Below are 22,405 nucleotides of genomic sequence, written 5' to 3' on the forward strand. Positions count from 1 at the left end.
CCACCGCTCCCAAGAGAAGGAGGTGGGTGGTGGCAGTCGGGGACTCCCTCCTAAGGGAGTCATCTATATGCGGTCCCGACCGGGAAAACCAAGAAGAATTCTGCTTGCCAGGAGCTAGGATTCACGATGTGATGGAGAGACTGCTGAGACTCATCAAGCCCTCAGATCGCTACCCCTTCCTGCTTCTCCATGTGGGCACCAATGATACTGCCAAGAATAACCTAGAGCGGATCACTGCAGACTACGTGGCTCTGGGAAGAAGAATAAAGGAGTTTGAGGTGCAAGTCGTGTTCTCGTCTATGCTCCCTGTGGAAGGAAAAGGCCCAGGTAGAGACTGTCAAATTGTGAAAGTCAACAAATGGCTACGCAGGCGGTGTCGGAGAGAAGGCTTTGGATTCTTTGACCATGGGATGGTGTTCCAAGAAGGAGGAGTGCTAGGCAGAGATGGGCTCCATCTAATGAAGAGAGGGAGGAGCATCTTCACAAGCAGGCTGGCTAACCTAGTGAGGAGGGCTTTAAACTAGGTTCACCGGGGGGAAGGAGACCAAAGCCCTGAGGTAAGTGGGGAAGTGTAATACCAGGAGGAAGCATGAGCAGGAGAGTGCAAGAGGGGAGGACTCCTGCCTCATACTGAGAAAGCAGGACAATCAGAGACTTACCTTAAGCGCCTCTACACAAATGCAAGAAGCCTGGGAAACAAGCAGGGAGAAATGGAAGTCCTGCCACAGTCAAGGAATTATTATGTGATTGGAATAACAGAGACTTGGTGGGATAACTCACATGACTGGAGTATTGTCATGGATGGATATAAACTGTTCAGGAAGGACAGGCAGGGCAGAACAGGTGAGGGAGTTGCATTGTATGTAAGAGAGCAGTGTGACTGCTCAGAGCTCCAGTATGAAATTGCAGAAAAACCTGAGAGTCTCTGGATTAAGTTTAGAAGTGTGAGCAACAAGGGTGATGTCGTGGTGAGAGTCTGCTATAGATCATCAGACCAGGGGGCTGAGGTGGACGAGGCTTTCTTCTGGCAACTAATAGAAGTTACAAGATCGCAGGCTGTGGTTCTCATGGGGGACTTCAATCACCCTGCTATCTGCTGGGAGAGGAATATAGCAGTGCACAGACAATCCAGGAAGTTTTTGAAAAGTGTAGGGGACAATTTCCTGGTGCAAGTACTGGAGGGACAAACTAGGAGCAGAGCTCTTCTTGACCTGCTGCTCACAAACGGAAGAATTAGTAGGGGAAGCACAAGTGGATGCGAACCTGGGAGGCAGTGACCATGAGATGGTCGTGTTCAGGATCCTGAAAGGAGAGCAGCAGAATATGGACCCTGGACTTCAGAAAAGCAGACTTTGACTCCCTCAGGGAACTGATGGGCAGGATCCCCTGGGAGAACAACATGAGGGGCAAAGGAGTCCAGGAGAGCTGCCTGTATTTTAAAGAATCCTTATTGAGGTTGCAGGAACAAACCATCCCAATGTGTAGAAAGAATAGTAAATATGGCAGGCGACCAGCTTGGCTTAACAGTGAAATCCTTGCTGATCTTAAACACAAAAAAGAAGCTTACAAAAAGTGGAAGATTGAACAAATGACCAGGGAGGAGTATAAAAATACTGCTCAGGCATGCAGGAGTGAAATCAGGAAGGCCAAATCACACTTGGAGTTGCAGCTAGCAAGGGATGTCAAGAGTAACAAGGAGGATTTCTTCAGGTATGTTTCCAAAAAGAAGAAAGTCAAGGAAAGTGTGGGCCCCTTACTGAATGAGAGAGGCAACCCAGAGACAGAGGATGTGAAAAAAGCTAATATAGTCAATGCTTTTTTTGCCTTTGTCTTCATGAACAAGGTCAGCTCCCAGACTACTGCATTGGGCAGCACAGTATGGGGAGGAGGTGACCAGCCCTCTGTGGAGAAAGAAGTGGTTCAGGACTATCTAGGAAAGCTGGACAAGTATAAGTCCATGGGGCTGGATGCTCTGCATCTGAGGGTGCTAAAGGAGTTGGCAGATGTGATTGCAGAGCGATTGGCCATTATCTTTGAAAACTCATGGCGAACAGGGGAGGTCCTGGATGACTGGAAAAAGGCTAATGTAGTGCCCATCTTTAAAAAAGGGAAGGAGGATCTGGGAAACTACAAGTCAGTCAGCATTACCTCAGTCCCTGGAAAAATTATGGAGCAGGTCCTCAAGGAATCATTTCTGAAGCACTTAGAGAGGAGAGGAAAGTGATCAGGAATAGCCAGCATGGATTCACCAAGGGCAAGTCATGCCTGACTAACTTAATTGCCTTCTATGATGAGACAACTGGCTCTGTGGATGAGGGGAAAGCAGTGACTTTAGAAAAGCTTTTGCTACAGTCTCCCACAGTATTCTTGCCAGCAAATTAAAGAAGTATGGGCTGGATGAATGGTCTATAAGGTGGATGGAAAGCTGGCTAGATCGTCAGGCTCAATGCGTAGTGATCTAATGGCTGTGTGTCTATTTAGCAGCCGGTATCAAGCAGAGTGCCCCAAGGATCGGTCCTGGGGCCAGTTTTGTTCAATATCTTCATTAATGATCTGGAGGATGGCGTGGACTACACCCTCAGAAAGTTCGCAGATGACACTAAACTGGGAGGAGTGGTAGATATGCTGGAGGGTAGGGATAGAATACAGATGGACCTAGAGAAATTAGAGGATTGGGTCAAAAGAAATCCGATGAGATTCAATGAGGACAAGTGCAGGGTCCTGCACTTAGGAAGGAACAATCCCATGAACTGCTACAGACTAGGGACCGAGTGGCTAAGCAGCAGTTCTGCAGAAAAGGACCTGTGGGTTACAGTGGATGAGAAGTTGGATATGAGTCAACAGTGTGCCCTTGTTGCGAAGAAGACTAACAGCATTTTGGGCTGTATAAGTAGGGGCACTCTCAGCAGATCGAGGGATGTGACCATTCCCCTCTATTCAACACTGGTGAGGCCTCATCTGGAGTACTGTGCCCAGTTTTGGGCCCCACACTACAAGAAGGATGTGGAAAAATTGAAAAAAGTCCAGTGGAGGACAACAAAAATGATTAAGTAATGATTTACGAGGAGAGGCTGAGGGAACTGGGATTGTTTAGTCTACAGAAGAGAAGAATTAAGGGGGGATTTGGTAGCTGCTTTCAACTACCTGAAAGCAGGGTTCCAAAGAGGATGGAGCTTGGCTGTTCTCAGTGGTGGCAGATGACAGAACAAGAAGCAATGGTCTCAAGTTACAGTGGGGGAAGGTCTTGGTTGGATATTAGGAAAAACTATTTAACTAGGAGGATGGTGAAGCACTGGAATAGGTTACCTAGGGAGGTGGTGGAATCTCCTTCCTTAGAGGTTTTTAAGGTCAGGCTTGACAAAGCCCTGGCTGGCATGATTTAGTTGGGGTTGGTCCTGCTTTGAGCAGGGGGTTGGACTAGATGACCTCCTGAGGTCCCTTCCAACCCTGATATTCTATGATTCAATTCTATGATGCCAAACCATTTGGATAGTCTCTGATCTTCTTAATAGTTTCTGACTGTGGTCTATAGTCAGCATCAGGGGAATACCATCTCCTCTAACAGGCTGAGAGTGATTAAAGATTATATAGACTTACGCCTTCGTGAGGGCCCACTCCATCATGGCTAATACCACTTCCATGGCTTGTTATCAGAAGGTCTTTGTTGTGGAGATTTCTAGAATGGCTACATGGAATTTAATGCACTTCTTGCTGTACCTGGCACCCTAGGGCTGGCTCACCATTCTGTGCATTAGGAGGTATTAAGGAGGTGTGGGTGGTTAACAAGGGGATTTAGCTGGGAGACAAAGACAGAGAAGGAAGGGCAAAGAAACTCAGGATCAAGAAGTGAGATCTCTTTCCTCCTCACCTCCCTTTATTTAAGGGGGCATGTTGAAGGTTGGGAAAAGCTTTATGGTGATGGGACATGAAGTTCCATATGACATTGTAAATACACTGTGGGCAACTTACCTAAGTGTGTGTGAGGACTGTTTGCAAAAAAAAGTCCAGGGTATGGGAGCCCACCCTGTGACAAGTGGAGGCTTATCTAGGATAACAAGGACTGTTTGTGCACTGGCTCTGTTGAAACTCCTGGAAGGTTTTCTGCAACTCCTTTTGTTGCTCACCTACCCAGCGCAGAAGTTCCTGCATACTGTCTAGTCTGCTGTGCCTTCTCATCAGCTTCCCTTTCTGATTCTTTGCCTACACTGGAACGGGAAATCCTGGATAAGCCCCCACTTGTCACAGGGTGGGCTCCCGCACCCTGAATTTGTCTGTGCAAACAGTATTCACATGCTCTTATGTAAGTTCACCAGTGTACTTTACTCCCAATAGCTTATGCAGCTTAATGTCCCATCACCAAGAGGCTTTTCCCAGGCTTCAGCATACATTCTAGGCACAGGGAGGAAGGAGATCTCTCACTTCTCAGATCCTAATCTTCTTTGCTCTTTCTTCCCTCTCCCTATCTCCCATTTAACAATCCCCAACTGATAAGCTGAATCCCCTCATTAATTGCTTAATAACCCAGTCCTAATTATCTCTCAATCTGGCCCACACAAGGACACTTATGAAGCGTACAGAGTGGTGAGCCAGCCCTAGATTACTCTTACTCTGTCAGTTGCCCCTTTTTAAATTAACAGTTCCTCAGTTCACCTAGACTCCGCTGCTTGTTACAATTTCCCAAAGGTGGCAACAAAAATATATACAAAGATAATGAAATTGTATATTAACACTCCCTGCCTGCCTTTCCCTCTTCCTCAGAATTCTTTATATATCTCTGGATACTGCTGTGGTCATATAAATGAATGTACTAGCTTCTGCCTCAGTTCTTTTCCCTTGAACCCCAGTCAAACATTCAACATTGAGAGGGCACTTGTGCCTCCACCAAGTGACGCAGCTTGCTAAGGAGTTCTGAGGACAAGGCAGCAGGGGATCCAATTCCCAGAAGTATACACATGCAGAGGTACCTCTCATAGGACTAGTTATTAAGTAACACCTCTTTAGTCAATTCTGACATCAATTGCACATGCCACACTCTCAGCAGAGGTTACCTATTTATTCTACTGACTCAAACAGAATTTAGGAAGCCCAGTACTTGGGTAATGGCTTAATACATTCAACAATTCAGATTATGAGAGCAATCCTAGAAAACCTGTCCTGTCCACCTTCACCAGTGGACACAGACTTGTCTACACAGTAGTGACTGATAATGCAATGTTAGCAGAAATCTAGTAAGAGGATGGCTTCAGGCAACAAGGTATGCTGTAACAGACAGCTGATCAAGAGTAAACCAATCTGGGATTTCATTGGATAAACTACCTTTAAGGAAACAAAGGGAAAGTTGAATGCCAAATAGTACTGGTTCCTCAGAATGATTTAATATCTCAACTTAGTACTTCAGGACAAGTAAGAGTCATCCTTTTATATACAAAATGCCCTCTTGTCAGCCTGCCCCTACATTATTCCTGGTGGAAAAAAGTTCTCTTTTCACACACAACTGCATGTCATACCAGTTTTCATATTTCACTAATAGTGCAGAAAGCTATTGCAAAGCCCTTATCAAAGAGAAGGTTAAGAACTTGATCATGGTCTATAAGCACTTATGTGGGTAGAAGATTTTGATGGCAGAAGGGTCTTTAAATGTAGCAGACAAGATCCGATGGCTGGAAGTTGAAACTATTTCTAACCCGAATTTGTCTAAAGTGCAAATTTTTGGAACTATTTGCCGAGGGATGTGATTGATTCTCCATCATTTAAATTTTTATATCAAAATTGGATGTCCTCCTATAGAAAGTGGGTGAACCAGAGCATAAAATATGGGCTAGATACAGGAATCAATGGGCACAATTCTCTGGCCTGTGCTATAGAAGATGTCAGACTAGATGATAATTGTCCCATCTGGCCTTAAAATCTAAGAATAATGTATTTCCAAAATGTCATTCTGTACATTTTAAATACACACTTTAAATGTCAATTTTACAGGTAGCCTGCAAGAGATTAATCTTAACCATACTCCATTAGCAGAGACAGAGCAATATTTAAAAGACACACTATGGGCACATACCATTACTGTACTTGAGGAAGATTGCTATGGTGAAGGGGCAGATTTTGTTCTCCACATTTGCTGTAAATGCTGGGTCTACTGTACAGACAATGCAGAGTGTTTCCATCACAAGATTGAGGACCTCTGAACTGAACTGAGCTGCCAAGTGGATCAGTCCATCTAGGATACTGGGAAGGAAAGGCTGCAATACATGGGTGCTTTCAGAGATCTTCAGCTGGTCACAGTAACTAGATAAAGAATTCATGGTACAAAACACACAAATATAATATTTACAACAGCGCTAGAGGATGTCGGACGCATAGATCAGAGTATCATTTTAGTGGTTGTTCCCTCTTCTCTCTCTCTTTTCATCCCAACTGTATATCTTTTGTTTTAACCACCTGACCCCTATATTTCCTTTTTTCCTACTCAAAGTCTCAGTCTCCTATTTTTCAAATGTATACCTTCAGTCTCTTTTCCCTTTCCCTACTTTGTCAGGCTGCTGATAACTGCAATGGCCTCAGGCCACTGGCTCCATAACCCACCCATCCCTTTCAGGAGCTCATCACCATAAAAGGCTATTCTAATTTTTTATTTTTTAAAAAGATAACTTCTCTCTTTATAGCAAAGAGGTGTAAGTTACTGGATCAACAGCCAGACTTTCTTTAATTTAGTATGGGTGAGTATGAGTGAGAGAGAAAGAAGGGGGGCTTACTGAGTGACTGGTAAGTTGCAATGATCAACTGGCATTTAGTGTTGAATACAATGAACCCAGTGACACTTGGATGCCTTCTGGCAAGTTCCAGGCCCTGGTCCAGCTCCTATGAAAGTTCTGTTTCCTGAGTCTACTTGTCTCTCTCTCCTAGGAAAATCCTACAACCCCAAGCCACTTCTGCTCCCTGGATCCCCTTCTAGGGAAAAGAGCATTGGACTCCAACACTTCTCCCAGAATGGAAGGAACTTCCTGGCCCTCTGTTCCATAACAAGCTACCTGCACATCCTCTCTGGGTGAGCTAGCTTTCAAATCCAGATAACAGAAAATTTCCTATTACATTGTGTAAGGCTCACATATTAGTCTGTTGATACCATTTACTGACGTGGGTTACTCAGTCTTTATGCAGCCTGATCACAGAACCATACACAAGCAGCATATAGGCATTTGCTCTTCTTAGGTAGTTGCTGACAGTATGGCCAGGGCTTCCAGCAGTAATGCCTGATAAGTGATGGGGAAACATCTGAAAATATCTAAATTCCTGGCTTCAAACTTTGAATTCCAGGTACTTTGGTTTAATACTAAGATGTCCCCCTTAAAAAGATAGAAGGCTCTATTCAATCATGCTTTGAAGTGTTTAACCTTCTTCAGTGAATATCAGTAGGGATGCAAGCTCTATCTGTTATATCACCTCACTTCATCAGCCTATTGAAGATGGAAGTTGAATTAGTTGGATAACGTGTATCTAAAGGAGTTCCCAATAGCTCAGTTACCTTTTCTCCTTGCTCTATCCCCAAACAGTAACAGCTGGCTCCTAGATCCATGGTTAAGGCTTCAAAAATTGGTGAGAGAGAAGCTTTCAAGCTTACACAGAACAATTCTTCAGGTCTAGGAAATGTACTCAGAGTATCACAGCTAAACATAAGGTGGAACAGATTGTTTAGCATAAGTAGTTAACACATATTTCAAGGAAACAATCACAGTGCCACCTGAATTTAATGGGCCACTTCACTTTGAATGGTCCCTTGAAATGTATTAGTTGCTTACACTAAACAATCTGTTCCACCTCGTGCTTAGTTGCGACACTGAGCACGTTTCCCAGATCTGAAGAAGAGCTCTGTGCAAGCTCCAAAGCTTGTTTACCACCAACAGAAGTTGGCCAATAAAATATATTACCTCACCCACCTTGTATCTCTAATCTTCCGCCATCAAATTATTGATCGAAAGCCAAATTTTGAATTTAAAAAAAATCAAATTGCTACTCATGTTTTACAACCAATATGGATGGATCCTCTAACATTAGTTTAAATCTTTAAAATTTTGTAACTGGCAAACATGCCCTCCTTGCATAGCTGTGGGGAAGACCCTATCAAGAGCAGAACAGCTGCGCTTCTTCTGTGAAGAAGATGGGGATTTTCACTCTTTTAAAAGCATCATGAAAATCAGCTCTGCAGGATCTTTCTGAGCCCTAGTACACAGTGGTTTGTGAAATGAACTGGGGCTAGTGAAACTACCAAAGCATAGGTGCAAATAGCGCAACTATGATTTGAGTCCTACATCTATAATGTTACTGTCTGCATTTTTGTTTAAGCCTTCAGTGATTGGTATTATACCTTCTAATCAAATCTTCCACTTGCACATCAGTATAAAGGGCATTACATTTGAGATGCAAATTAACTTCCATTCTGCACACGTCATCTCTGGTGTTATTACTCACATAACTGTACAATGTGAGGAAAGTGAAAAAAGCAGTTACTAACCTTTCATAACTGTTGTTAGAGAGGTGTTGCTCATATCCATTCCATATTATGTGTGTGTGCTCACCCCATGCACCAGTGCCGGAAGCTTTTCCCTCAGTAGTACCCATAGGGGACCAGCTCTGGCGCCCATATAAGGAACGCTGCCAGCCCTCTCCCTCCCTCCCTCAGTTCCTTCTTGCTGGAACTCCAACAGTGGGGAAGGAGGGAATGGAATGGACATAAGCAACACATCTAGAAGAAAAACAGCTAGGAAAGGTTAGTAACTATTTTTTTGTTGAGTGCCTGCTCATGTCCATTCCATGTTAGGCAACTTACAAGCAGTATCCCTGGAGGCAGGTAGGAGTTCATGGGCATGTCGATTGCAATACAGCTCTGCCAAAGCCAGCATCATCTCTAGCCAGCTGGGTGATGGCATAGTGGGTCATGAAGATGTGCACCGATGACCACGTTGCAGCCCTGCAGATATCCTGGATAGGGACTTGTGTCAGGAAGGCTGCCGAAGATGCCTGAGCTCTGGTCGAATGGGCCATCACTATCTGGGGAGGTTCGATCTGTGCCAGCTTGTAACAAGTGCAAATGCAGGTGGTAATCCAAGATGAAAGTCTTTGAGATGATACCAGGAGGCCTTTCATTCTGTCAGCCACCTTGACAAAAAGTTTAGTTGATTTAAGGAAGGGCATGGTACGCTCTAAGTAGAAAGACCGAGCCCATCTGACATCAAGGGTACGCATGCGCCTCTCTTTGTTAGACGCGTGAGGCTTTGGTCAGAAAACTGGGAAAAATATATCCTGGTTAATATGGAAAGGCAACACCACCTTTGGCAGCCTGATGCACAAGGCTGGGTTTTGATGCTTTAAATGAAGCAGGTTTTCTAGAATGGACTGCGAAAATGACTGGGTCACGGAGATCCCCTGCTCCAATGCCCAGCAGGAAAAGAGTTTCCACTTTGTCAGTAAGTTGCTCTCGTAGAGGGTTTTCTACTTTCCAGCAGTACTTGCTGGACCTGAGCAGAGCACCCCTGTTCCTCTGGGTTCAACAACACAGCATCCATATTGTGAGGTGGAGGGAGGCGAGGATTGGGTGCAGTCACGTCCCATGATCCTGAGAGCAGATCTGGGTGGTTTGGAAGCATTCATGGGGGGCGCTGATGCCAAGTCCATGAGCATGCTGAACCAATGCTGGCGGGATTATGCCAGGGTGTTCATGACAATCCTGGCTTTGTCCCTCTATTTTCATGAGGGTCCTGCCAATAAGAGGGATTGGCGGGAAGGCGTGCATCAGGCCCTCCGCCCAAGTCAGGAGAAAGGCATCGCAGTGACCCACTGTCAAGCCCTTGGAGGGGGCAGACACTTCCTGTTTCGCCTGGTGGCAAACAAGACCAGCTGGGGAGTTCCCCACCTCTGGAAGACCATTCTGACAACCTCCTTGTGGAGGGACCACTGGTGAGAACAGAACAGCCTGCTGAGGCAATTCGCCAGGGTGCTTTGGGCACCAGGGAAATGTAGTGCCTCGGTGTGTATGGCATGCCGGATGCAAAAATCCCACAGCCAGAGGGCTTCTTGGCAGAGAACCGAGGACTGCATTCCCCCTTGCCTGTTGACACAGAATATGGTGGCTGTTTTGTCAGTCAACACCTGCACTACTTGATGTGATAGCTGTGGAAGGAACACTTCACAAGTCAGTCGGATGGCTCTGAGCTCCCTGACGTTGACATGCAGTAAGAGCTTGTCCTGGGACCATAACCACTGGGTCTTCAGTGATCCAAGGTGGGCTCCCCCAGCCTAGGTCAGAGGCATCTGACACTAGCTCCTTTGTGGGTTTCGGTGTTGCAAAGGGTGTTCCTTTGGAATTGTTTACCGGGTTTGACCACCATTTTAGAGCTGTAAGCACTTGCAGCGGAACTGTGAGGACTCTGTCTGGGTGGTGCTTGGCTGGGATGTAGAACAATGCTAGTCACATCTGGAGGGACCTGAATTGCAGACGTGCACGGCAAACTACATAAATACATGCTGCCATGTACCCTATTAGCCTGAGGCATGCTCTAGCTATGGGGATAGGATGAGAACTGACATCACCTCGAATCTGGGCTCTGGGAGAAAAGCTCTGACCTGTGTAGAGTCTAGGACTGCCCCTATAAACTCTATTCTTTGCACTGGGAGTAGCATCAATTTTTGTGTGTTTATCAACAGACCCAGTGCCTGGTATTTGGCTTGCACCAACTGAATGGTGTGAAGGACCTAAACCTGTGAACAACCCTTGATGAGTAAGTCATTGAGGTATGGATAGATCTGAATGCCCTGTCGCAGGTGGCAAGAACACCCTTCAAGTTGAGGGTGGCATACCAGACTCCAGGATAGAGATGATGGAGGCCAGGGAGACCATGCGAAACTTTAAATTCTTGAGATACTTCCAAAATGGGTCATAGACTGCCCTTGGCCTTTGGTTTGAGAAGATCCCTGGAATAGAAAGCTTTCCCCTTTTGATGCATGGGGACATCCTCTATGGCTCTGACTAGCAAGAAGGCTTGCACCTCTTGGGCAAGAAGCTGCTCATGAGAAGGGTCCCAAAGAGGGACAGGGTAGGGGGGGTGGGAGGGAGGGGTAGAAATAAACTGCAGGGTATACCCCACCGTCATAGTGATGAGGACCCAACAGTTTGTTATAGCAGCCCAGGCAGGAAGGAAGGGAAAAAGGCAGCTGGAAAACAAAAGAAGCGTCTGTCTGCAGACTGGGATGTCACCCTTGGGCGCACTCTCAAAATACTTGCTTATTATCCTGGGAGTAGTGAGAGGAGGGGTTGGTCCCATGTCCCCAGCTTGGGTGGCCTCAACCGAGACTGGGGCAGGAGAGTGTTCCTGGGTACTTTGCTTGGACCCTTCATCAGAACTGGGGGCATGTGGAACACTGTCCATGACCTCTCTGACACTCTTGACACAGATCACTGTACAAGGATCTCCAGCACTTGGAGAACCCCCTATGAATTCCAAAACTGCCATGAAGCAGGCCATTGGCCTTAGGGCCATACACCGGCCGGTGGCCCTGGGGGGTCCCCCAGATTTGGCGCACTTGGCCTGAGAGGCCCACTACCTCCTCCTACTCTGAGCCCGAGGAGGAAAAGTTTTGCATTAGAGACCACTGTGGTGCCGATGTGGGCTCAAAGTCCTCTTCGTGGCTGGTTATTCTGACATCTACGGTGGGGGACCAGTGCTGGGGATCCAGGTCCTGTAACAGTCTACTCAGGGACCAGTTACGGAGCTCAGCATCTTTAATGAGGGTCGCTGATCAGCATGGGCTTTCTACAGTGATCACAAGGCTTGAAGCCCGGAGACCGGAGCATGATCCATCCCAAGTCCCAACTCTAATTCACTAGTTGTTAAGAACAAAGAAACTACTTATCTAAATTATTTACAACAGGAAAGAGAAAAAAACATGGGGTAAGTAAGCACTTGCCAAAGCAAGGAGACTTTCCAGCACAGTCACTGGAGATAAGAAGGAACTGAGGGATGGAAGAAACTGGCAGCATCCCTTATACCAGCGCATATGCATGCCACTCCAGAGGGCGCTAGAGCCAGACCCCTATGGATATCACCGAGGGAGAAACTTCCAGAACCAGTGCATGTGGCGAGCACACACACCTAACATGGAATAGACATGAGCAATCACTCAAAGAGGAACAGTGAAATTCCACCTTGAGGAAACATGTTATGTTAACCCAAGGTTTATCCTGGGTTCCAGACACACACAGTCCCAAATTTGCAGCCTGGCGGATCAAAAACACTACAATGCGCTTTTCGATGGAATGGAATTCTACAGACTCCATCAAATCATAACTTATGTTCAGTTAAAATTCAGTCTCAAATGTTTACTAAAAATAGTGAGATTTACTTTAATTATCTGACGACTGATCTATAACTAGTTCATGTACAAGATCTGTCATCAGCTACATGCAGAAAAATGTGCTTCTCTGGAACATATATCAACTTTTCTGTTTTAACACCAACTGTGTCAAGCTCTTCCATGCTCATATGATTCCTTTCCTCTTGCATTAGCTCACAATCCACCAAGACCCATCATAATGCATGATCTACTTACCCCCAGATAGCTCTGACTGCAGAAATCCGGACTGAAGGAGGTTGGGTCTCATGTAGACCACTGACTGTGGCCTGGAGAAACTGCTGGATTAATTCTGGAGACATAGCAACTGTGAAGCGACTGGCGGCCCAAAGAGCGCGACCAAGCAGAAAAGGAGACACTGAAAGAAGACAGATTTCTTAAAATTCACATTTATTCTACAACTATTTCTATTCCCCCCAACAAAATCCTGCCACCTTAAAAAATGCAGTATTTGTTTGATATACTAATAGAGAAAGTTTCTCTATATGATAAAGAAGCCTTACAACCAGGACCACCAAACATCTTTCCTGTGAACTGAATCCAGCCTGCATGACAGAATAGAAAAAAGTAGAGGTTACATACCTGTAACTAGATCCCTATCTGTATTATACATGTGGGTCTGCATGCGCTTCATGCACCTGAGACTAGAACATATTGAGAGTAGTGTTCATTGGTTCACAACTCCATGCTCAGCACCAAGGATACAAGGAGAAGTGAGGACCAACAACCTCTCCAGTTCCTTCTCTACAGGAAATCTAATCACGATGCAAAGCAGAGGAGAAGGAGGGTGGTAGTGGAATACAGACAGGGACTCCACATTTTTAAGAACCTCCAACAACAGGAAAGTAATGTCCAGTTCTTCAAGTTCTGGTACTTAAGTATTCCAGACAGGGGTGACTGGCAAATAGTACTCAAATAGGAGGTGTGTGCGAGGATGCAGTTGGTACAGATGTCTGTAATGCTGTGATTACAAAGGCTCTATTGGCAGAAGAGGCTTGGTCCAAAGCATAATACTTTGTGACAGTGTGTATGAATTCCAGGTTGCTGTCTTACAAATGTACATCATATGCACTTTTCAAAGAGATGCTACTGAAGTTGCCTGCGCTCTAGTAAAATAGGCCCTCTCCCTGTCTGGAGAAGGGAGATGCACCAACTGATAGCAAAGGAGGATACAGACAGACATTCACTTAGAGAGTTTCTGAGCAGATATTGTTTGTCCCTGTGCTCGTTCTGCTACAGCAACGAACAGCCTAGGTGATTTTATGATTGGTTTAGTTTTCTGCAGGTGGAACATCAATGCTTGTCTGATATCTTATATCACTTCCCTGATAACTGTTGGAAGTTTAATACAACAAAACATAGTATGTCCTGCAATGTTCTTAGCACGTGTAAGGTATAACTTTCTGAATCAGAAAGTTGAGGAAACAACAAGGGGGACCATCCATTTTGGATCTGGTTTTGACCAACAGGGATGAATTCGTTGGGAAGAAGTGATCATGATCCAATAGAATTCAAGATCCTAAGGAAAGGAGGACATGAAAACAGCAAAACTAATCTACTACAGTTTGTCAATTTGACCACATGCTTGATTGTTTGAAAAGTGTAAATTGGGAGTGCTCTGTTCCAGATGGGCCTTGAGTGGGCCCGATTGTTATAAAAAGGCAACCAGTTGCGAGCCAGCTGAGTGGCGAACAGAGGGAGTTTGACTGGGAGTTCGCCTGGGGAGAGCCCAAAGAGGCTTTCATCTTGCAGGCTTTTTTGAGTAGTTACTGCAACAGCTGAGAAAGTTCTTAGAAGGAAAGTAATATGGATGGTCAGCGATCAGTTGTTGTGACCTGCACAGAATGTGCCATGTTTGTCTTTCTTCCACAGAACAGAAGTGACTGTCTGTACAAAGTGCAAGCTGTCTCCATATTAGAAGAGAAGGTTCAAGGTCTGGAGAAACAAGTATCAAACCTGCATTGCATAACAGAAAATGAAGATTTCCTGGACAGAAGTCAAAATATGCTTCTATGGGCACAACATTCTGAAGAGTCAAAGCAGGCTGTGCAGCGGGGACAGGACGGTGAAGAAAATTGGTAGCATGTGACCTCCAGAAGAAGAAAGAGGAGCATCCATGTACCAGCAATGCAGATACAGGTGAACAACCATTTCCATGTTCCCTCCACAAGTACTAATGCGGAGAGTGGATGATACATCTGAGGGAAGGGAGCAGAAGGAGACTCCACCGACTGGAAGGCATGAGATGCACTGACAGAGGAATGAGGGTTCCATGACTGCCACTCTCAAGAGAAGGAGGTGCGTGGTGGTGGTCGGGGACTCCCTCCTCAGAGAGTCATCTATCTGCTTTCCCGACCGGGAAAACCGAGAAGTGTTCTGCTTGCCAGGAGCTAGGATTCACAATGTGATGGAGAGACTGCTGAGACTCATCAAGCCCTTGGAACACTACCCCTTCCTGCTTCTCCACGTGGGCACCAATGATATTGCCAAGAATGACCTCAAGTGGCTCACTGCAGACTACACGGCTGTGGGAAGAACAATAAAGGAGTTTGATGCGCAAGTGGTGTTCTCATCCATCATTCCTGTGGAAGGAAAAGGCCAGATAGAGACTGTCAGATTGTGAAAGTCAACGAATGGCTACGCAGGTGGTGTCAGAGAGAAGGCTTTGGATTCTTTGACCATGGGATGGAGTTCCAAGAAGGAGGAGTGCAAGGCAGAGACGGGCTCCACCTAACAAAGAGAGGGAAGAGCATCTTCACAAGCAGGCTGGCTACCCTAGTGAGGAGGGCTGTAAACTAGGTTCACCAGGGGGAAGGAGACCAAAGTCTGGGGGAAGTGGAATACCAGGAGAAAGCACAAGCGGGAGAGTGCAAGGGGGAGGACTCTTGCCTCATTCTGAGAAAGCAGGACAATCAGTGACTTATCTTAAGCGCCTCTACACAAATGCAAGAAGCCTGGGAAACAAGCAGGGAGAAATGGAAGTCCTGCCACAGTCAAGGAATTATTATGTGACTGGAACAACAGAGACTTGGTGGGATAACTCACATGACTGGAGTACTCTCATGGATGGATATAAACTGTTCAGGAAGGACAGGCAGGGCAGAACAGGTGGGGGAGTTGCATTGTACGTAAGAGAGCAGTGTGACTGCTCAAAGCTCCAGTAGGAAACCACAGAAAAACCTGTGAGTCTCTGTATTAAAGTTCAGAAGTGTGAGTAACAAGGGTGATGTCGTGGTGGGAGTCTGCTATAGACCACCAGACCAGGGGGTGAGGTGCACAATGCTTTCTTCTGGCAACTAACAAAAGTTACTAGATCACAGGCCCTGGTTCTCATAAGGGACTTCAATCCCGCAATATCTGCTGGGAGAGGAATAAAGCAGTGCACAGACAATCCAGGAAGTTTTTGAAAAGTGTAGGGGACAATTTCCTGGTGCAAGTACTGGAGGGACAAACTAGGAGCAGAGCTCTTCTTGACCGGGCTGCTCACAAACAGGGAAGAAGAGAAAGCAAAAATGGATGGGAACCTGGGAGGCCGTGACCATGAGATGGTTGAGTTAAGGATCCTGACACAAGGAAGAAAGGAAAGCAGTAGAATACAGATCCTGGACTTCAGAAAAGCAGACTTTGCCTTCCTCAGGGAACCGATGGGCAGGATCTCTTGGGAGAATAACATGAGGGAGAAAGGAGTCCAGGAGAGCTTCCTGTATTTTAAAGAATCCTTATTGAGGTTGCAGGAACACACCATCCCAATGTGTAGAAAGAATAGTAAATATGGCAGGCGACCAGCTTGGCTTAACAGTGAAATCCTTGCTGATCTTAAAACACAAAAAAGAAGCTTACAAGAAGTGTAAGCTTGGACAAATGACCAGGGAGGAGTATAAAAATATTGCTCAGGCATGCAGGAGTGAAATCAGGAAGGCCAAATCACACTTGGAGTTGCAGCTAGCAAGGAATGTTAAGAGTAACAGAAAGGTTTCTTCAGGTATGTTAGCAACAAGAAGAAAGTCAAGGGAAGTGTTGGCCCCTTACTGAATCGGGGAGGCATCCTAGGGACAGAGGAAAAAGCGAATATACTCAATGTTTTTTTGCCTCAGTCTTCACGAACAAGGTCAGCTCCCAGACTACTGCATTGGGTAGCACAGTATGGGGAGGAGATGACCAGTTCTGTGGAGGAAGAAATAGTTTAGGACTATTCAGGAAAGCTGGACGAGCACAAGTCCATGGAATCGGATTCACTGCATCTGAGGGTGCTAAAGGAGTTGGCAGATGTGATTGCAGAGCCAATGGCCATTATCCTTGAAAACTTGTGGTGATCGGGGGAGGTCCCAGGTGACTAGAAAAAGGCTAACGTAGTTCCCATCTTTAAAAAAGGGAAGGAGGGGGATCTGGGGAAACTACAGGCCAGTCAGCCTCACCTCAATCCCTGGAAAAATCATGGAGCAGGTCCTCAAGGAATCAATTTTGAAGCACTTAGTGGAGAGGAAAGTGATCAGGAATAGTCAGCATGGATTCACCAAGGGAAAGTCATACCTGACCAACCTGATTGCCTTCTATGATGAGATAACTGTCTCTGTGGATAAGGGGAAAGCAGTGGATGTGATATGATCTGCCACAGTATTCTTGCCAGCAAGTTAAAGAAATATATGGCTGGATGAATGGACTATAAGGTGGCTAAATTGTCGGGCTCAACGGGTTGTGATCAATAACTCCATATCTAGTTGGCAGCCAGTATCAAGTGGAGTGCCCCATGGGTTGGTCCTGGGGCCGGTTTTGTTCAATATCTTCATTAATGATCTGGAGGATGGCGTGCACTGCACCCTCAGAAAGTCTGCAGATGACACTGAACTGGGAGGAGTGGTGGATACACTGGATGGTAGGGATAGCAAACAGAAGGACCTAGACAAATTAGAGGATTGGGCCAAAATAAATCTGATGAGGTTCAACAAGGACAAGTGCAGAGTCCTGCACTTAGGGGGGAAGAATCCCATGCACTGCTGTAGACTAGGGACCGAGTGGCTCGGCAACAGTTCTGCAGAAAATGACCTAGGGGTTACAGTGGATGAGAAGCTGGATATGAGTCAACAGTGTGTCCTTGTTGCCAAGGCCAACAGCATACTGGGCTGTATCAGTAGAAGCACTGTCAGCAGATAGAGGGAAGTGATTATTCCCCTCTATTTGGTACTAGTGAGGCAACATCTGGAGTAGTGTGTCCAGTTTTGGTCCCCTCACTAGGAAAGTGATATGAACAAATTGGAGAGAGTCCAGCAGAGGGCAACAAAAATGATTAGGGGGCTGGAGTACATGACTTACGAGGAGAGACTGAGGGAACTGGGATTGTTTAGTCTGCAGAAGAGAAGAGTGAGGGGGGATTTGATTGCAGCCTTCAACTACCTGGGGGGGAGGGGGGAGGTTCCAAAGAGGATGGAACTCGGCTGTTCTCAGTGGTGGCAGATGACAGAACAAGGAGCAATGGTCTCAAGTTGTAGTGTGGGAGGTCTAGGTTGGATATTAGGAAACAGAATTTCACTAGGAGGGTAGTGAAGCACTGGAACAGGTTACCTAGGGAGATGGTGGAATCTCCATCCATACAGGTTTTAAGGCCCGGCTTGACAAAGTGCTGGCTGGGATGATTTAGTTGGTGTTGGTCCTGCTTTGAGCAGGGGATTGGACTAGATGACCTCCTGAGGTTTCTTCCAATCCTAATATTCTACGATTCCATGATTCGAAATACAAAAAGCAGAAAAACTAGCTTGACACAGCTGCAGTGCTGAGAAGGATCTGAGAGTTGTGGTGAATCACAACCTCAACACGAGTCAACAATGCAATGCTGTTGCAAAAAAAGCAAACGTAATTTTAGAGTGCATTAACAGAGGCATAGCATGCAAGTCACAGGAGATGGCAGTACCACTCTACTCAGTGCTGGTTAGGCCTCGGCTGGAGGACTGTGTCCAATTTTGGTCACCACTGTATAGAAAGCATGTAGAGAAACTGGAAAAGGATCCAGAGGAGAGCAACAAAGAGGATCAAAGGGATGGAACGCAAGCCATATGAGGAAAGGCTGAAGGAACTGGATATGTTTAATTTGGAAAAGAGGAGATTACAGGGGGATATGATAATGGTCTTCAAAATACTTGAAAGGCTGCCATAAAAAAGATGGAGAAAACTTGTTCTCTCTTGCCACAGAGGACAAGAGGCAATAGGTTCAAACTACAGCAGAGCAGATTTAGATTAAATCTCAGGGAAAACTTCCTAACTGTAAGAGCAGTAGGATAATGGAACAAACTGCCTAGAGAAGTCGTGGAATCTCCTTTATTGGAGGTTTTCAAAAAGAGGCTGGATTGCCATCTATCTTGGATGATTTAGACACAACAAATCCTGCACATTGGCAGCAGATTAGACTAGAGGACTCATGTGGTCTCTTCTAACTCTATGGTTCTATGAAGTCCCCTCCCCTCATTGAAGGGAAGAGGCTTCCTGATAAATACCAGTAAGAAAACTGATTGGTTTATGTGGAACTTGGAAATTACCTTCCAGATAAATTTCAGGTGGAGGCAAAGGATGTCTTCTCTTATGGAATGTAAGGCTACCCTCCAAGGCCAACGCACCATACCTCCAAGGCCCACCATCCTCCAAGGCTACATAACAATAATCAGGAAAGTGGCCTTCATAGACAGCTGGGACATTGAACTGAGACCAACAGTTCAAAAGATGGCCTGGAAAGTGCTGAAAGTATGAGACTGAGATCCCACTGCAGCGTTGGTTTCACTACTGGTGGGGAGTCCTAGTCAGACATTTTAGGAGCGTGGTTGTGACAGAGTAAAAATAGAATACCAATCTACCGGAGGTGGAATACACTGATTGCTTCCAAGTGGACCAGAAGCGAGCTACTAGAAAGACCTGATATCTTGAGTGTGAGGAGATAGTCTAAGATTACAGAACTATCTACTAGCTCTGATAACTGGTCCTGTTCTACCCAGGTATAGAAAAACCTCCATTTGGCTAGAAAACATTTTACGGTAGAACCTTTCCTGCTGTGATTTAAGAATATTTTGAATGGCCTCCAATCACAAACGCTGTAGACTTGCTGGTCATTTAAATACCAAGTTATGAGATGAAGAGAGTCCAGGTTGGGATCAATGTCCCTCTAATTTATGACATCCATGTGTGCAATGAATTGTGTTATGTATACCAATATGAAGGTGATGTCATAGAATCACAGAATATCAGGGTTGGAAGGGACCTCAGGAGGTCATCTAGTCCAACCCCGTGCTCAAAGCAGGACCACAGCCCAGACAGATTTTTGCCCCAGATCCCTAAATGGCCCCCTCAAGGACTGAACTTGCAACCCTGGGTTTAGCAGGCTAATGCTCAAACCACTGAGCTATCCCTCCCCCCATGTGTGTGGCGGAAGTGGGGCGGAGGGGTTCAGGGTGTGGGAGGGGCTCAGAACTATGAGGGAATTTAAGTTGGGATGTCTAATCCTACCATTCTCCTGAGTTAGCAGATCTGGGGAGGACTGAATGCTAATGAGTTGGCAGTCGCTACATAAAAGATGAAGCCCTGACATAAATGGGGATTATCGATAAAATATTCATGCTGTGGGATCTGTTTCTATTAGTGGTATTGTCAGTGCTAGTGGCTCTGGCTCGCGGATGGACTAGACAACCTTTCAGAAGTGCTGTGCCAAGTCTTCATTTATTTAGGCTAATTTAAGGTATAGCATGCCACTAATATATTTTAACGTTTTTAGAAGGTCTCTTTCTATAAGTCTATATTATATAACTAAACTATTGTATGTAAAGTAAACAACGTTTTCAAAACATTTAAGAAGCATTATTTAAAATTAAATTAAAATGCTGATCTTAGGCTGCCAGCCTGCTCAGCTTGCTGCCAGCCTGGGGTTCTGTTCTTCTAGGCCGGCAGCGGGCTGAGCAGGGCCTGTGGCTGGGACCCCAGACCTGGGTGGGGGTGGTGGTTTCAGGGGTCAGGGCAGAGGGCTGGGGGAGGGGGTCCAGGGCAGAATGCTGGAGTGGGGGGGGTTCAAGGGTCAGAGCAGAGGGCTGGGGGGGGGTGCAGCACAGAAGGCTTGGAGCTGTGGGGGGGTTTCAAGGGTCAGGGCAGAGGGCTGGGGGGTGTGGGGGGTGCAGAGGAGAAGGCTGTGTGCGCGGGGGGGCTCAAGGGTCAGGGCAGAGGGCTGGGGGGTGTACAGGGCAGAAGGCTGGGTGTGTGTGGGGGGGTTCAAGGATCAGGGCAGAGGACTGGGGGTGTAGGGGGTGCAGGGCAGAAGGCTGGGTGTGGGGGGAGTTCAAGGGTCAGGGCAGAGGGCTGGGGTGTGGGGGGATGCAGGGCAGAAGGCTGAGTATGTGTATGGGGGGGGTCAGGGCAGAGGGCTGGGGTGTTCGGCTTGTAGGGGTGCTCCCAGCCCCCTGCCCTGAGTGGCTCATGGCAGGGGGCTGGAAAGGATATGCCCTGTTCCATCCCCTTCCCCAAGGCTCTATCCCGACCTTTCTCTGCATCTCTATGGAGCTGAGTGCATGCTGCTGCTCGTACCCCTCCCCCTTGCAAGGGCCATCAGCTGATTGGCACAGGGAAGGAGAGGGGCGATGCAGGAAAGCACCACTCTGGGGGAAGAAGCATGGAAGGGGGAAGCTTGGCTGCCACAGAACCAAGCTTCTGTCTCCTGCCCCTGCAGGGGGGAGCAGTGGGTGGGGGAGGGAGGCTGAGTGGGGCTAGGGGTCAGGACCGCAGCAGCGTGCCACTCAAAATCAGCTCACGTGCTGTATTTGCCACACATGCCGTAGGTTGCCAACCCCTGGACTAGACTAATAAAACACAAACACATACACACAGAACTACAACTGCAAGGGTAAAACTAATGCAGGCAGAAAAACCTAACAGTAGAGTGGAGGCTATCAAGTTTATTGTATTTATGAGGGAGACAGATGTACCTAGAGGAGACTTTAAGGGACAGAACAGAGTGGTCTCACCCCTTAATCTGACAGCTGTTAAGGATAATGAAAGTTTCAAGGAAGGAGGACATCAAGCTGGAGTGGAGGGAAACAATCCCATAGTTGGAACCCTCCTTCCAGATAATGTCATTGTATCTTCTCGCATTGCGGATACCCTCCCAGAGGAAGAAACTCCAGTTACTAGAAAGAGCAAGGTAATTCTAATGGGGAATTCAATTGTTAGAAATATATGTCAGGAATGTGTACACTTGCTCCGAGGTCCAAGGGGAAGTGAGCAACAAACATACTGAGAGTCTCTGAGTGGGATAGAAAGGGAAAAGAATAGTAGTGCTGTTAGGGTGGGAGTCTATTATAGACATCAAATCAGGAAGAGGAAGTGCATGAGTCATTCTGCAAGCTGGAAACAAGATCAGTTAACATACATGGGCTAGTATTAATGGAGGTGTGATGTACCCCTGGGGTACAACCTACACTGTGGGAACCTAGACTGCTGAGTCCCCTTAAACTATTCATCCTACGCTGTCTCACAAAATGCTATGCTAGTGACAAGCAGCAAACTTCTCCAGCTATCAGGTTGCTGTGATCACTCATCCATCAACAGATGGAGATACACACCCAGCTGAGTTGCATGAATGGTCTCTAAGCCATTCATGAATTATACCCAGGGAGACTCCAGCCAATTTCCTCCAGCCTTGAATCCCAGTGATGTACTATCTTCCACTGCTCAAGACATTCTCTTGAACAAGGTAAGCTCATAATTAGCTAGCCACTTTATCAAAGGATACTGGACATGCATCTAAACAGATTCCCCAAGCACCTGATGATTGAAAGAACCACATAGTAAATGGCCTGCTGGGCATGAAGTTTTCAGATCTCATGAGACATCTAGACAGACTTATGTGCAGAATGCTAGGGAGGAAAGGTAGTCTTGGTATATGCAGGTCCCAGTGACAGAAGGAAAGGTAGGGGAAAGGTCCTGAAGGCAAATGTAGGCTGCTAGATAAGAGATTAAAGAACCTCTATGATATAAT

The 22,405-nt window shown here is 46.3% G+C and overlaps 1 protein-coding gene across 3 annotated transcripts in view; it reads right to left on the minus strand.

The window, feature by feature from the left end:
- The window catches only part of IPO9 (importin 9), a 178,625-nt gene that overhangs the window by 61,903 nt on the left and 94,317 nt on the right, over positions 1-22,405 (minus strand). For all 3 annotated transcript variants that reach the window (XM_030561056.1, XM_030561057.1, XM_030561058.1), the window contains 2 exons: positions 12,604-12,763; positions 6,062-6,288 (listed from right to left, as the gene is read on the minus strand). In XM_030561056.1, coding sequence (XP_030416916.1) covers positions 6,062-6,288; positions 12,604-12,763 — 387 coding nt within the window. The remainder of the gene's footprint in view (positions 1-6,061; positions 6,289-12,603; positions 12,764-22,405) is intronic.

The sequence above is a fragment of the Gopherus evgoodei genome, chromosome 4, assembly GCF_007399415.2.
Source record: "Gopherus evgoodei ecotype Sinaloan lineage chromosome 4, rGopEvg1_v1.p, whole genome shotgun sequence".
Taxonomy (NCBI): domain Eukaryota; kingdom Metazoa; phylum Chordata; order Testudines; family Testudinidae; genus Gopherus; species Gopherus evgoodei.